The sequence below is a fragment of the Panulirus ornatus genome, chromosome 42 (assembly GCF_036320965.1).
Source record: "Panulirus ornatus isolate Po-2019 chromosome 42, ASM3632096v1, whole genome shotgun sequence".
NCBI lineage: Eukaryota > Metazoa > Arthropoda > Malacostraca > Decapoda > Palinuridae > Panulirus > Panulirus ornatus.
In genome coordinates this window covers 13,142,948-13,159,671 of record NC_092265.1, presented here as the reverse complement: position 1 = coordinate 13,159,671, position 16,724 = coordinate 13,142,948, and the positions used below count along the sequence as shown (strand labels likewise).

At 38.5% G+C, this 16,724-nt stretch overlaps 1 protein-coding gene across 1 annotated transcript in view; it reads left to right on the top strand.

The window, feature by feature from the left end:
* Positions 1 to 388: 388 nt before the first annotated feature.
* The window catches only part of LeuRS-m (Leucyl-tRNA synthetase, mitochondrial), a 62,933-nt gene continuing 46,597 nt past the window's right edge, over positions 389 to 16,724 (top strand). The window contains exons 1-6 of the mRNA XM_071686561.1: positions 389 to 553; positions 3,854 to 3,945; positions 7,170 to 7,308; positions 8,209 to 8,451; positions 9,706 to 9,839; positions 11,553 to 12,326. Of these exons, the coding sequence (XP_071542662.1) occupies positions 446 to 553; positions 3,854 to 3,945; positions 7,170 to 7,308; positions 8,209 to 8,451; positions 9,706 to 9,839; positions 11,553 to 12,326 (1,490 nt within the window). The 5' untranslated portion in view covers positions 389 to 445. The remainder of the gene's footprint in view (positions 554 to 3,853; positions 3,946 to 7,169; positions 7,309 to 8,208; positions 8,452 to 9,705; positions 9,840 to 11,552; positions 12,327 to 16,724) is intronic.

The following is a 16,724-nucleotide window of genomic DNA, read 5'->3' as shown; positions in this document are numbered from 1 at the left end:
ATATTTCGGCACATTTCGTGGTTTTATCACCCTCAAACTAAATTCTTAAAAACTGACGAGAACGAAAGTAACAACAGTCTTGATTTCTGTTCACTATCTGGGTTGTACCTGTACCGTACTTTGATCCTGCTGCTGCTGCATGTGTCGTGCTGCTCACACGTGGGAACTACAACACTTACTTCACCAGATCGAACTACATATTATCACTTGAAGCATTTGTCTTCATGCGTTTTCCTATATTTATTTTATTGAAAGTCTTCTCGTGATTTATACTGATCTACTGAACATTTATCACCTGTATTTTCATTACTGAGATCATATTTTGAATTCTTTAGGAAATACTTTTGCCCTAAAGGAACGTTCGTCTATTGACATCCGAGTTTGTAAACATTGTAAATACCGGGCACTGCCGGGGGGAATGGTGCCTTAGACGAGATCAAAAAACATGGATCGATTAAACAGAGTAACGAGATTATTCTTGAAAGGAAGGAATCCCCTTGCAGTGTATTATCAGAGGTTTATATTTAGTAAGACTGGAGTATGGCCTTCAAATGTAAGTTCATGTGCTTTGGTTTGTACTGTATGGGGAAATGTTAATGACAGCTGACGAGTGAGCTATGGTATTATTACACATTCCTTGACATGAGATTATTTTAGGTAACTTGGTATATTTTCAATATAGCAGTACATTTGAGGTTCTCTCAGTGTAGCTCCACTGTTCTGTTAACTTCGAATGTTGACTTATTGTGTTTCTTAATACTAATGTTGTGTTTCGAGAATAAGATTTGAGCAGCATGATTTGGAGCATTAGATTTTGTTGAATGACTTAAGGTAAGGTGATACTGTTTATAAGTAGTGTGAAAGATATGAAGTGGATCAAAGTATAAATCTTTAATCCAGTTGTTAGATATCAACAGACCCGATTAAAACTTCATCCATAAATAGCAGGCAAAATGTGAAGTTGATCAATGCATAATTTTTTATAAAGTTGTTAAAAATCAGCAGACCTTATGAGTATGACACCTAGTAGTTGAAATGAGATTAGATATATACAGTTATGGTTGTCTCATGCTGAAAGTTGCACTGTGTTGTATGATTATTTACAGTTCAGTTGTAGATTTAGAGACTTTACCTTTTCATCACCCCCTCTCTGTATCTTCATATTCTATCCCGAATTATTAACTTTTATATTTTCATTTCCTTTACTTTTCCCTTTCCTTCCAAAATTTAAGTAGTAATTCCAGAATTGTCTCCCTCCTTCTTTTCAAATATCATTTCACCTTTGATCTAATTTGGTTGGCCATGTCTGGTTGTTGCAGTTGTGTTTCTTAATCATTGTACTCAGGGCATCAGAGGATGAAGTGACTCAAATTTTCTCTCTCTCCTACACTACAATTACAAATCTTGTCTCATCCTAAAAGTGTTTCTAACTTGTAGTGATAAGTTACTGGTTGTACATAGGAAAATGATATTGGATGCTGGTCTGCTGTTGAAATGTGTTTCTTTTGACTTTATCTATTGCTTCCAATTTCTATAAATTTCTAAACTTTACTTACTTTCCATCTCCTTTCTCCATGTTCTGGTATCCTATTCATATGTTCTACTTTATTACTTGCACTGTTATTTTCTGAAGATTACTATACTCTCTTCCTTCTTTTAAAGGTAGTGTTCCATTACTTGATTATGTTTCACGCTCATTTCTTTTAATATGTTTTCTAGTATTAATTTCAGTTATATTTTGTGGTGTATTGAAGATATGTGATCTGCCCTTCCATAATCCTGCTTCATAGTGGATGCTCCTACTTCCCCTCTTAAGGCTGTTTCCATGGTACAGTTTGGTGCTCCCAATATTTAGTCGTTGCAGTGGGTTTGTTTCAGTTTTCATGAAATTTACTATATCTGATCCAAACAATACTATCATTAGAGCAGTTTGTGAAGCCATGCCATTGAGAGTACATTTTTCATGAGTTTTCTAGGAAGGAAAATGTGGTTTTTTAGAAGACCAAGCAGATGATCCTTAAGTAGTTGAATGATCTTCAGATCATATGGAGAGTGATATCATGGACACTGACTCATCCAGCATTGAAAGCTGATCAAGATGGAGCTGGAAGTTTTCCGGCAAGAGTGGAGATTGGAGTTACCAGTACCTTCCTGACCTTGACAACTCTGCTTCTGAAAGGAGCAGTTAATAATTCTTCAGTCATATTTTTGGTATTATGACAAAATTGTCAATGAATCAAAGTGACTGGAATAAGAAAATATCATTTAAGAGTAAACTCAATAACCAGAGATCAGATTTTTGTTGTAGGTAAAATGAATGGGAAAACATACACAGAGGCACCTCACTTGATACACAGGTCTTACTCCTAAACATTTTAGCATTTTGTGCTGAAATATGTACTAGACCTTTACACATCATTAAAGTAGAGGATGAAATATATTCTGAAGTGATTTTATGTTTCATTGTTATATGAATATCCTTGAAACTGTGAGTTCAAATGTAATAGTAAAACAACGTAAGGGTTGGAAAGGAATATTTATTGAGACATCAAGGGGGTTAATTAAGCCTATGTTTTCCCTGATATATATGCTTCATAATGTTTTATATGATATTCTTCAGTTACATAAAGTGCTCCAATTTATGCCCTGCAACCTTTATTCTTATGGAAACAGTTCACTAGTTTTGCAGAACAGAGTCAGTCAGTAATCAAAGCTTATCATGAGCATTATAGTATGAACTACTGTACAGTTAATGTTAGAAAATTAACTGCATACCAACAGAAGAAATTTTTATTTAACAAAGCAGTTTTTGTTCTTTATAACATGATAAGGCTTTCTTCCATAGATCTGTAAGTTTAGGTTAAGTAGCTAGATTGAAGGTATGAAGGGTCTTGGGATGTGTTGAAATGGTATTTCTATTGTTGGGTGTTTGATGTCTAGAGCATACATGGGAAAGAGTGATTGTGTTTGTGTACGAAGTGTGGCTTCTCATGTGTGTATGTCTGGTGGGATGGAGTTTAAGAGTGAATTGGAAGGGCAGAAGTTTCATGCTTGATGGGTTATTTCAGTATGTATGTGTTTTATTAATGCTATATTTGTTGGGATGGGGGAATCTGCAGTTGCTTCCAGTTATCATCAAATTATTTCATGAGAATACTACATAAAGCTGTTAATGGAAACATGGGCAATAGGTAACTGTTATAAGCTTAGTAAAACTTGTGATTAATGCTGGGACATCATAACAGTGGTAAGTGGAATTTAATGCTGCCTTAGTATGTATAATTTTGAAATTCATATCATTCCTTAGTATACACACCAAGAACAACATAGGAAAACTCATGAGTGGGCATGATATTAAAGGTAGGGACCTTCTGGGGTTTATGTTAAAAAAGATGAAAATCTCTTAAATAAAGATCCTCGACAAAACCCATGAAAGCCGCACCTAATTTTCATTTAGGGAGATATTTATGTTATTTCCAGCTGTTCTTGACATATTGCTGTGGCCTCCTCCTGTAGAACTGGTGTGGGCATGTGTGTTCATTTGTCTTTTAAATGTAAGACTGTGGTAATTTCTAACTGAAAATTCATGTACGTATTCTTTTTGCAGAGAATTTTTTTTTTGAGAATGACTTTGAAAGTAAGTTTAACAGTAGAAACAGATATATGTGAAGATTGAAGGTGAAGCAAAAAGATACATGGAAGGGTGTCCTCAAGGACGACTTCAGAACTGTGCACAGATAACGATGAGTGGAGAATGTATGAAATGAGACCTTGCTGTATGTTACATAAACATACAATTGTATATATTGATTGATATATTCACATTAGTTAAGACTGTGACTTCATCTTTCAGGATGAGGAATTAACCGTTGAGGTAAAGAAGGAAATTGAAAAATATTGGAGAAATGAACATCTTGCTTCTTCTCAAGGGCCAGTGGAACACAGGTAAGTATCCTGTGATGAAAATTTTTTTTAGTAAGTAACATGAACGATAGTTTCTCTAGAGTTCTTATCAGAAAGCTCATGTATGTTGTAAGAGGCTCCTGAAACCAAACATTATTTTCTATATCAGTGTTGTCAACAATCTGTTTACTAGGTATAACAAGTAGTTCTTGTGTCTTTGGGGAGACTACCCTATTCTATGGCCTGCCTGGAGTTATCATGTTTTGTGAGGGTTGAGCTCCTGGAGCTTGGCAAGCACTGGACTTGGTGGAAGGCGATGGAGAGGTGTGATTGCTCATCAGGTCACTGGAGTAGGGGCAGCTTCTCAGTGCAATCTTGATGCCATACCTTAACTCCGGCCTGCTTACTGTTTATGCATTTTTTGTCAGTGGTCTTCCCATTGTCAAGTTTTGCCTTGCATGATTATGTGGCATGTTTCTATGCACATATGCCACACCAAGAGAAGTGAGATCTGCAAATGTTTTTCATATGATTCCATCTCTTGCATCTGAAGCACTGCCATCTTGGAGGAAGACAGATATCCACCCTGAGATATCAGAAGGTGCCAGGGACTGTGGGTTTCTTTGGTGGGCATTTACTGCTAATCCATTCTGCTATTACTGCTTCTCTACCTCTGATTTGTTCAACATTCTTGATGTTTTCATTCTGAAGAGGGATTGCAGTGTCTTGGTAGTTGTCAAGTCCCAGGACTCATCAATGATGGTAGTCTTGTTAGGGTATGCATAGCTTGGATGTATCTGCATTTGTATGCCTTCAATAAAAGTGTTGGTTAGTTCTTCAACTAATCATTGATCATTTTTCAAGGTAACATAGTTCTGAGCATTGTTTGGGAAGTGAAATATGGCGTGTGGTTACTTACACCACACGTGTGACAACCGTTGATACTTGGCCTCTGTTCCTGTACCTGGTGGGAAGGTGTTTCAATATTTTTGTGCTGATCATATGACCTTGATAGTGGGGAAAGTTTGTCATCTCCCATAGGGGTTGGTGGTGAAATCTGGTGATGGTTGCCCAAGTTACTGTCTGTGTCCTCTGTTTCTTCTGGGGAGACATCTCTGTTATGTTCACTCAATGATCTCTGTGGTAAAGGAGGATAGCTTTCCTTGTATGAGGCCATTGCTGTTGATCACACAAGGAAATATAGAGTAACTCCTTCACCAACATGTGAGGGGAGGGAAGGAGGTGCAGTTGACCCAGGGTCAAGTGAAATTGATACAGCTGGCAGCCCCTGCCATGACTCACGTCCTCTTCACATGGTAGAGTAGAGTAGGGAAGCGTCATCTCTTTCTTCATCCACAGAGCTACACAGAGCTATCCAAGTATAGCAAAAGGGTACTGGTAGCCACATGAAGTGGTCACCCACTGTGGTGCCAAGTAGAACACAGCAGGAACTGCTAATAATGACCTGACCCACAGTAAACTCAACAGAAAGCAGGGATATCTATTCCCAGCAGAGGTTAGACTTATTAATTGCTATCTATCTATAGTCCTCCTCCCAGGTGAAAATATATTGTCACTTCAAAAATTTACAAAAAATGTCTCATCTCTTGTGTTAGTGCATATACATATAATCACTAACAAACAAGTATATGTTAAGAATACAATTTATAACTAATTATGTCAAAAATTAGAAAAGTTTGTAAACATTTACAGGTGAGTTAGTAACACTAGCCACTGCCTTGGTTTACCTTGGTTGTGGGTCCTGAGGGCTTCACTAGGTCACCTAAAATGTTAAGCTTTTCATTATATATTTTCCATAAAGCTTAAAGCTTCCTATGGGACTGAAAAGATTAATCATCATTTTTCCTCTCCCTCCTAGACTTTTCCACAGAGGAAACAAAGTAGTGGATTTTGGTAGCTATTTTTGCTGGGATGCTTCCTCAGTTTGCCTTGCTATCCTTTAGTGCTGCACAGAGGTCCTTTGCTTACTGTGGTATACCCAAACACAGTTTTGAGTATACCTGCTTAAAATGATATTACCATGTTACCAGGTGTGGCATAAAGTTTGAGTATCCATGATATTTTTTCTGCCCACTGGGTGAGCATTGCAGCAGCTGTGGGCTACTTCTGTCAATGCCTGGCAGGATCCAGATCAGTGATTTTCTGAAGATGCTTGTACACAAGAATGTGCAAGTGAGATTGTTATGTCACCCAAGCCTAGTCGCACAATGTGCAAGTGAGATTGTTATGTCACCCAAGCCTAGTCGCACATGCTCTACCTGCAGCATTCTATCTTACTGTGACTCTTACCTTGTCAGGAGCTCCATAAGTGATCTTGATGCTGTACATACTTTTGATAACTTTAACTTGTTTGCTGTTTTTGTGCACTTTGATTTGGTCTATGAGCATGAAGCTGGTGACGTGAATGGTGCTACACCAAGGAGGGCAAGGAAAGTGATGTCTTTTGAACAAAAGTGGATTTGTTTGGTTGTCATGGTTTGGGAAAGTGCAGCATTTTGTATGCATTTTTGTGTTTATGAGCCAGCAATGTGAATCATAAAGAAATATAGGTCTGCCTCTTTTGTGGTAAAGCTGATTGACTACTTTGTGGGTGTACAAAGGTCACAAACACTGCAACAGGGTTGATTTACTTTCATCATGGTGTACAAAATAATTTCTTATCACTTTTCTGGCACTTTTTTACATTCCTTCTTTGTACTTTTGTAGGTTAAGCATGTATTTGTGGTATTAAATTCTGAATTATAATCATGATGGCTCTTTTTAGGACTTAAGGTATGTCTCTCAGAGGTCATTCCACCTAACCTCGTTTCCCATAAGCTTAGCATTTTGCCAGTCGCTGTTTTGCCAACCCTTGCAGTTGCCAAGGGACCAGTGTATGATCACCTAAGATCATTTTTCATACTGAAACCTTCAGCTTGCATTTGTATTGCTCATTTATATACTTTTTCTGTTGTTTCAAAAAGACCTGGAAAGAAAAAGCCAAGCAGCCTTAGTTTTTAAATGTGATGAATCTGAGCAGACATTTTGGGTTCACTATGTGACACCCTGTCCATAACCAGCTATTTCTCTTAGAATTAAGGTCTTCCCATTTGCAAGGTTGGTTTCTTAGGGATGTAACCCTTTTGAATAGCAAAGGGAAACCTGTATATGTTCCCGATTCTGTATTCTAAATATCATAGGATGATGCATTGTAATAACACTGTTTGGGGATGAAAATTTATCCTTTTGTCATAATGTATTTTCAGTGAGGTTGGAAGTAACAGAGAAAAGAAGTACGTTTTGTCTATGTTTCCATATCCATCTGGAAGATTGCACATGGGCCATGTGAGAGTATACACAACTGGCGATGCCATGGCCAGGTTCTATCGCCTCCGAGGATACAAGGTGTGTGTCACCATTTAATCTTAGAGCTGAACATTGCAGTTATTTCTATATACAGTACCACTTAGCAGGAATTAACTTTAGGAATCACTGTGTAAAGATCTATTGGTCAACATTGTACAAAGTCTAACTGGAAAATGCTCTCATGTCTGGTCACTACACTAAAGATGCACAGAGATTTTGATAAGAGAGCCCAGAGAAGGGAAACTAAGATGTTACTTGAATTAAGAGAGCTGACTTATAATGATAGGTTTAGGGTTTCAGATTTGCCCAACATTGAGGAGAAAAGAGTTAAGGATGACCTGAATATAACCTTTTAAGTTTTTAAATCAGTTGGATGACATCAACAATGAACAGTTCTTCTTGATATGCAATTACTAAGTACCCAGAGGTCATAACAAGGAGCTAGATGAGAATCTTGGTGAAAAGGCCAAGAGAAAGTACTGTTTTAGTGTAAGGATGGTAGATACTGGAACAAACTAAGCATTTTAACTGAGAATGCCAGCAGCAAACAATCAATAAGCTACTTGCTGGTAACAAAAGTTAAAGCGATGGAATCTCATGAGCGTAGAACTTTTCTGTGCAGGTAGGTATTACACACACATCCACATACATCAATACACAAATACAGTGTAATTCACTGGTTGATTATATGATATCCTTGATTTTGCTCTTATGGCACGTGAGGGTTAAATCTGATATTTGAAGTAGGTGATTTGAAGCAAGTAGTGAATAGACCTGAGATGAGTATGTTGAACAGAGTGAAGAAATAGATTTATGTAAGAAACCTGCCAGTTTGGAATTTCAGAGTGCAGAAATTTGCTTGGTCAGTTACCTTTTTGAAAAACGGTAGATACCGTAGTGCCCTTTTTTTCACTGACAGTTTTCGTTATATTCCACCAGGTTATTCATCCTATGGGCTGGGATGCTTTTGGTCTACCAGCTGAAAATGCTGCAATTGACAGCAGGGAGATGCCTGACAAATGGACCTACAACAACATTCAGCAAATGAAGGAGCAGATGCATGAGTTAGGTTGCTGTTTTGATTGGGGTCGAGAGTTTGCCACCTGTGACTCTACATACTATCGTTGGACTCAAGCTGTTTTTCTTCTTTTGTATCATGCAGGACTGGTATACCAGAAGGAGGTTAGTAATTGTCTGGTGTGTGTCATCCATTCTTCATTCAGGAGCAGTCATTGGTAGGTATTGCTGATGAGCTAGTAGAAAGGGTACTGTTTTCGTAATGTTTAATAAAGTCTAAAAATTTTTGGTGGGTTAATGCATTGGCCACTGAAAAATATTTTTCATTGCATATCATGATATAACAGATAAAATGTGTGACAGAGTTGTGATTGAGAGAGTGGTTTTGTGCATAGAGAATTATTTGTATATGGCATTTATGGATCTTTGGGAAGCTTGTATGATAGGTTGACAGAGATGCCTTAAAGAAAGTACTATGGATAAATGGGATAAATGGAAAATTACTGAATGCAGCGAGGAGTTTTTATCGGTAGAGTAAGGCATGCATGCAAGTAGATAGAGAGTACAGTGTGGTTCTTGGTGAAAGTGGGTCTGTTCATGAAAGGGGAAGTTAGGGAGGTAGATATAGGGATCTTGGAGCAAGGGGCTGGAAGTGGAGGGTGCATGGGAGGTGAATCTGTTGTTCTTTGTGGATGACATGGCTACATTGTCAGACTTCAGGGAGAAACCCCTTAGGCTGGTGGTGGGCCTTGAGATAGTGTATAAAAGATAATTGAAAGTTAACTTTTATATGATTTATCTAAAAGAAATTAGAAAATAGATTTTTATACAATTCTGTTGATCAGACATGAATGGTCAGGGAAAAAGGATGATTGGATTGAGAGTTTAAATGGGGAAGGCCTTTGGTTCCTGGATGTAAATTTGATAGTGGTTGTAAACATGAGGGTTGAGAGGGGGGCTAAGGTCATGGGTAAATTAAGAAGTTTGTGGAAGGTCAAGTTAGTTTCTGTTTGGGCAAAGATGGGCATGTGTTAAGGCATATCAGTCCGATGGAAATAAGTCATGGCCTAGAATGCAAAAGAAAAGAAGAGGGTGGATGTACTGGAAATGAAATGCCTTATGATGATATTTGGCATGGCAAGGATGGGTTGTTTTTGTAAGAAATAACATTGTTAGAGAGGTGTGCTGTATGTTGATAAGTACAGTCTGATTGAGAGAGCCCAACAGGGTGTGTTGATATGTTTCAGGCATAAGGTGATGATTGAAGAGAGATTAACAAAGAGAATCTATGTGTTGGAAGTGGAGGGAGCATGTTTTAGTTGAAGACCAAGGAGGAAGTGAAAAGATAGAGTAAATTAGGGTTGTTGAGATATGAAAGATTTGTGGTATAAATTTTAAATATGACTCATTTTTTGGCAGGCACTGGTGAACTGGGATCCTGTAGACCAAACAGTGCTGGCAGATGAGCAAGTCGATGCTAGTAGTTGTTCTTGGAGGTCTGGAGCAAAAGTTGAGAGGCGATTTCTGAAGCAGTGGTTTATCAAAACTACTAGGTGTGAAATCCTTAAATTCCTGTTGTAAATCATAAATTGCAAAGTATCTCTTTAGAAATATCTGTCCTTTAGAAACAAGTGGAAATGCTTCAGAGTGTTCTTTCAGATAAAGGATGTTTTCTGTCCTTTGCCTTTGGTGTGTCAAAACATTCCTTTACCATGTAACCATATTTTTGGAGCATTATTGAATTCTACCTGTTTATGATTATTCTGAGAATTAAAAGTCGCTTTTGACAAGGTTGTATCATTGGAGTACAATCTCAGGGAAGAAGTTTTCACTTCAAAGTAGTACACCCTTTCCTTGCCACTGCTTGTGGTGCAGCCTTGAAGCTGCAGGAACTGCTGGAGAAGGGGTTCTGGGATTATATCATGATGATTGTAATAAGGATAATTGATTATGATAATGATATTGATAATGATAATAATAATGATAATGATAATAATGATAATCTTTGGGGATTTGGGAGAAAATACTTCCCACATATTCCCACTGTGTCATATAAGGTGACAAAGAGAGCAGGAGTGGGGGGGCTAGAAGCCCTCCCCTTTGAGGACTTTAACTTCTAAAAGTTATAAGAGGAGAAGGCTCAGGCTGGGGTGTCTATGTCTGACTGTGTTTGGATATAGCCAAAATGAGAAGAAGGGAGAGATATGTGGTTTGTTTGAGGTATGGAGCTTGGGTATTCTCTCTCTCAGTGAAACAAAGCTCAAAGGTAATGGGGAAGAATGGTATGAGAATGTCTTGGGGGTAAAGTCAAAGGTGAGTGTCAGGGCAGAAGTTTAGGAAGGGGTAGGACTTCAACTGAAGGAGCTGTGTGAATGAGTGTAATGAAGTATGCTTCAGATTGATGTGGGTAGAAATGAAGGTGGATGAAGAAAGGTGAGTGTTAGTTTTGGTTAAAAGTGCTTCATGAATCAGGGACAAGGTTGTGTGGGAGGTGTAGATTTTCTTTCTCATTTGCTAGATTTGGTTAGTGTTGGTTTTTATGTTCATTTTGCTAAGCTAGGAATTCCAGTTTACTGTTTGCTTCTCAGAAAATGGGTTGGTTTTAATATTGTTTAGAGTTTCAATTTGTTCTTTGGTCTGTGTTCATGATTATTTATTTATTTTTTTTTTTTGCAAATGTTTTGTTGTGTATGAGATCTGCAACTTGTGATGAGATTCTGGGCTTTATTGCCTGCTCTGTCTTTGAGGTATGTGTTTTTGCTGTCTTAGTGATATTGAAATGGGACATGTCATCGTTTTGGAAATTTTTCTGTCTATATGTCGCATCATATGTCTTCTGTCATGGGCTAAATTATGATATACATCTCACATGCAGTCATTCACTCTATCCTTCAACCATACACACAATCTTTAATATCTAATCCCTGTTGTGTTGCTATAAGTAAACTACTTTAGTAATTCTTTCCATATTTGAATTATACTAATATCCATGCCATTTCATTGCTTCACTGTTCACATTCAATAACCATTCATTTCATTCTCTAACCTTATCTTCTGTTTATGCCATTTTTCTGTCATCAGAATTTTTTGGGGGGAAATGTGAAGATTAGATTTGTAATTATGTTATTACTCTGGATTAGAAATCATGTTCCTACCACGCTGTTCGGTATGCTTCCTATATGGTACACTTTTAGTTTGTTGCACTGTTGTTTTTTTACCTCACAGTGAAAGTTACAATGAAAAATCAAATTCTCTTTTCATTTCAGATTTTCTAAGTCACTTTTGGATGGTTTGTCAGATCCCACCTTAGTAAACTGGCATGACATCCTCAAGGTTCAGCGCCATTGGATTGGAGATTGTGGTGGATACCGAGTAGAGATGACTCTTGTGCAGAGAGATGCTTGCAGTGAGAAAAAAGCAGTGCCATTGAGTGGGAAACTTGACCTATGTATGCCCCAGCCTGAACTCATATATGGAATAAGCTTTATTGGAATTCATCATGGCCATAAACTTGACTGTGACTTGTATAGAGTGCACAAATGTGGTGAATATCAGTTACTGAATGTTGTTGCTGTTTGTCCTGTTAGCAAAAGACAAATCCCAGTTATTGTTTGTGATGATTTACCATTTACTGAACATGCAGAGTTTTATGTAGGGATACCTTGCACATCCAGTTTTGATGAAGCTGTTGCAAGATCTTGTGATTTCCTAATTCCAGAAATTATTCAAAATGACAAATTAGTGAACTCAGGTGTGTTGAGTGGTTTAACTTTAGAACAAGCAAGGCAGGCAGTCACTAAGCAACTGCTTGAATGTGGTGCTGGGGGATTTCAGGTTACTGTTAAATTACGTGATTGGCTGATATCAAGGCAACGGTACTGGGGTACTCCAATTCCAATTATTCATTGTCCTGATTGTGGGGCAGTCCCTGTACCTGAAAATCAATTGCCAGTTGAACTTCCCAAGATTGAAAAATTTCCAGAGAGAGGTACATCACCACTCAAGGAAGCAATTGATTGGCTTAATTGCATTTGTCCAAGGTAAGGAATTTTTTTGATACCTGTTTGCCTTTCCTACTTTCTTGAGGTACTGTCAGCAACAGACAACTGAGCCTTCAAAGATAAACCTCATGTGACTTCTCTTCTTCAATTTAGAAAGTGATGATACAGGTAGGGATGGGGAAGTGTATTGTACAGGGAGTGATGTGCATTCAGTGGTCTGTGGTGCTTGGATCTGGATGAGGGCCTTGGTTTTTGTCCACTTTGCATAACAGCTGAAAAGTGGATCTAGGAAATGAGGTCATCCATTCATCTGTTTATAGATTTACCTTGCTAATGTGGGAATCAATATGATTTTAAAATATTATTAAATTGAGGCAAGGTGTTAATGTCTATTATTGATATACAACCCCAGGAACCCTTTCATGGGGTTCCTCAACTTAAGAGGTTGCAGTCCAAGCAGGAGGGAAATGATAGACTTTTTGGAGTGAATCCCCAAGAAGACTGTTCTTCATGTGATGTTTGTCAAAAAATGACTGTATTGAGTTGGATATTAATAGCAGACCTCTGAATGTGCTTTATCTTTGGAATAACTAAAGAAAGGCAAACCATAACTGGATTAAAGGATGTACAGTGATACAACTTTCTTTATGGCTGTTTTATACTTCTCTCAAATTAGTTAGTGTTCAGAAATGTATATACTACATTTGTTTTTAATAATTTTGTATAAGCACCCTTTTCTTTTCATACTTGATTGCTGTTTCCTGTATTAGCGAGGTAGCATTAAGGACAGATGAAGAAAGGCCACATCCTTCTACATCCATTCTCCTGCTTTCATGTGTAATGCATCAAAACTACAGCACCTCTACAGCCAGGCCCTATAGACCTTTCCATGTTTACTTTGGATGCTTCACATGCTCTAGCTCACTCCATTGACAGGACATCAATCCCAGTATACCACATTGTTCCAGTTCACTCTATCACATGCACACCTTTCACCCTCTTGCATGTTCAGGCTCCAGTTACTTAAAATCATTTTCACTCCATCTTTGTATCTCCAGTTTGGTCTCCCACTTCTTTTTCCCTCCACCTATGACATATATTTTCTTTGTCAACCATTCCCCACTCATTCTCTGCATTCTTCGTCTGTTTCCTTGTGTTACCTCGCTGATGCGGGAAACAGTGATTATGATATTTTTTCATTATTATTATTATATTTTGTTGCTGTCTCCTGGGTTAGCAAGGTAGCGCAAGGAAACAGATGAAAAAATGGCCCAACCCACCCACATATACATGTACATGCATAAACATCTACGCATGCACATATACATACCTATACATCTCAACGTATACATACATATGCATACACAGACATATACATATATACAAATGTACATATTCGTACTGCCTTCATCTATTCCTGCCACCACCCCACCACACATGAAATGGCTCCCCCCCTCCCCCTGCTTCATGCTAGGTTGCACTAGGAAAAGACAACAAAGGCCACAATCGTTCACACTCATTCTCTAGTTGTCTTGTGTAATGCACCGAAACCACAGCTTCCTTTCCACATCCAGGCCCCACAAAACTTTCCATGGTTTACCCCAGATGCTGCACATGCCCTGGTTTAATTCACTGACAGCACGTCAACCCTAGTATACCTCATCATTCCAGTTCACTCTATTCCTTGCATGCCTTTCACCCTCCTGTATGTTTAGGCACCGATTGCTCAAAATCTTTTTCACTCCATCTTTCCAGATCCAATTTGGTCTCCCACTTCTCCTCATTCCCTCCACCTCTGACACATTTATCCTCTTTGTCAATCTTTCCTCACTCATTCTCTCCATGTGACCAAACCCTCTTCTGCTCTCTCAACCACACTCTTTTATTACCATACATCTCTCTTACCCTTTCATTACTTACTTGACCAGACCATCTCACACCACATATTGTCCTCAAACATTTCATTTCCAACTCATCCACCCTCCTCCACACAACCTTATCTATAGCTCATACCTCGCAACCATATATCATTCTTGGAACCACTATTCCTTCAAACATACCCATTTTTGCTCTCCAAGATAACGTTCTGGCCTTCCACACATTCTTCAACGCTCCCAGAACCTTTGCCCCTTCCCCCACCCTGTGACACTTCTCCTTTCATGGTTTCATCCGCTGCTAAATCCACTCTCAGATATCTGAAACACTTCTCCCTCAAGTTCCTCTCCATTCAAACTTACCTCCCAATTAACTTGTCCCTCAACCCTACTGAACCTAATAACCTTGTTCTTATTCACATTTACTCTCAGCTCTTCTTTCACACACTTTACCAAACCCAGTCTCCAACTTCTACAGTTTCTCACCCAAATCAGCCACCAGTGCTGTATCATCAGCGAAAAACAACTGACTTACTTCCCAAGCCCTCTCATCCACAACAGACTGCATACTTGCCCCTCTCTCCAAAACTTTTGCATTCACCTCCCGAACAACCACATCCATAAACAAATTAAACAACCTTGGAGACATCACACACCCATGCCGCAAACCGACATTCACTGGGAACCAATCACTTTCATCTCTTCCTACTCATACACATGCCTTACATCCTTGATAAAAACATATCACTGCTTCTAGCAACTTACCTCCCACATCATATACTCTTAGTACCTTCCACTAAGCATCTCAGTCAACTCTATCATATACCTTCTCCAGATCCATAAATGCTACATACAAATCCATCTGTTTTTTAAGTATTTCTCACATACATTCTTCAAAACAAACACCTGATCCACACATCATCTACCACTTCTGAAACCACACTGCTCTTTCCCAATCTGATGCTCTGTACATGCCTTTACCCTCTCAATCAGTTCCCTCCCATATAATTTCCCAGGAATACTCAACAAACTTATACCTTTGTAATTTGGGATGAAGAAGTAAGATTGTTAGTGAAAGAGAAGAGAGAGGCGTTTGGACGATTTTTGCAAAGAAGTAGTGCGAATAATTGGGAGATGTATAAAAGAAAGAGGTAGGAGGTCAAGGGAAAGTTGCAAGAGGTGAAAAAGAAGGCAAATGTGAGTTGGAGTGAGGGAGTATCATTAAGTTTTAGGGAGAATGAAAAGATGTTTTGGAAGGTAGATAAAGTGTGTAAGACTAGAGAACAAATCAGAACATCGATGAAGAGGGCTAATGGGGAGGTAATAACAAGTAGAGGTGAAGTGAGGAGATGGAGTATTTTGAAGTTTTGTTGAATGCGTTTGATGATAGAATGGCAGATATAGGATGTTTTGGTTGAGGTGGTGTGTAAAGTGAGAGGGTCAGGGAGAATGGTTTGGTGAACAGAGAAGAGGTAGTGAAGGCATTGCGGAAAATGAAAGCCGGCAAGGTGGTGGGTTTGGATGGTATTGCAGTGGAATTTATTGAAAAAGGGGGTGACTGTGTTTTTGACTGGTTGGTAAGGGTATTCAATGTACGTATGGTTCATGGTGAAGTGCGTGAGGATTGGCGGAATGCATGCACAGTGCCATTGTACAAAAAAAAAAAAATGTGTATATTCATTTATCTATTTATGTATTTATTATACCTAATTACTGTCTCCCGCTTCAGCGAGGTAGTGCTAGGAAACAGACAAAGAATGGGCCATCCACTTATATACACATATATAGACATAAATGCACACATACGTACATATACATACATATACATATCAACATATGCATATATATACATACACATATGCAGGCATTACATACATACACATGTACATATTCATACTTGTTTGCCTTCATCCATTCCTGTTGCTACCCCACCCCACAGGAAATAGTATCATTCCAGTTCCCTCTATTCCTTACATGTCTCTAACTGTTGTGCATATTCAGGCCCCGATCGCTCAAAATCTTTTTACTCCATCCTTCCACCATCAGTTTGGTCTCCTGCTTCTCTTTGTTCCCTCCAGCCCTGACACATATGTCCTTTTTGTCAAACTTTCCTCTCTCATTCTCTCCTTATGTCCAAACTATTTCAATACACCTGCTGCTCTCTCAGTTGCACTCTTTTTATTACCATGCATCTCTCTTACCCTTTTATTACTTAGTTAGACCACCTCATACCCAATATTGTCCTTATACATTTCATTTCCAACACATCCACCCTCCTCCATACAACCCTATCTATAGCCCATATCTCACAGCCATATGATGTTATTGGAGCTACTAACCCATCAGAGGTACCCATTTTTGTTCTCCAAGATAGCTTTCTCTCTTTCCACTCATTTTTCATCGCTCCTAGAACCTTTGCCTCCTGATCCATACAATGACTTACTTCTGCTTCCATGTCTGCGCCTAAATACCAAAAAAACTTCACTTCTTCCAATTTTTCTCCAGTCAAACTTACATCCCAACTAACTTATCCCTCAATCCTGCTGAACTTAATAACTTTGCT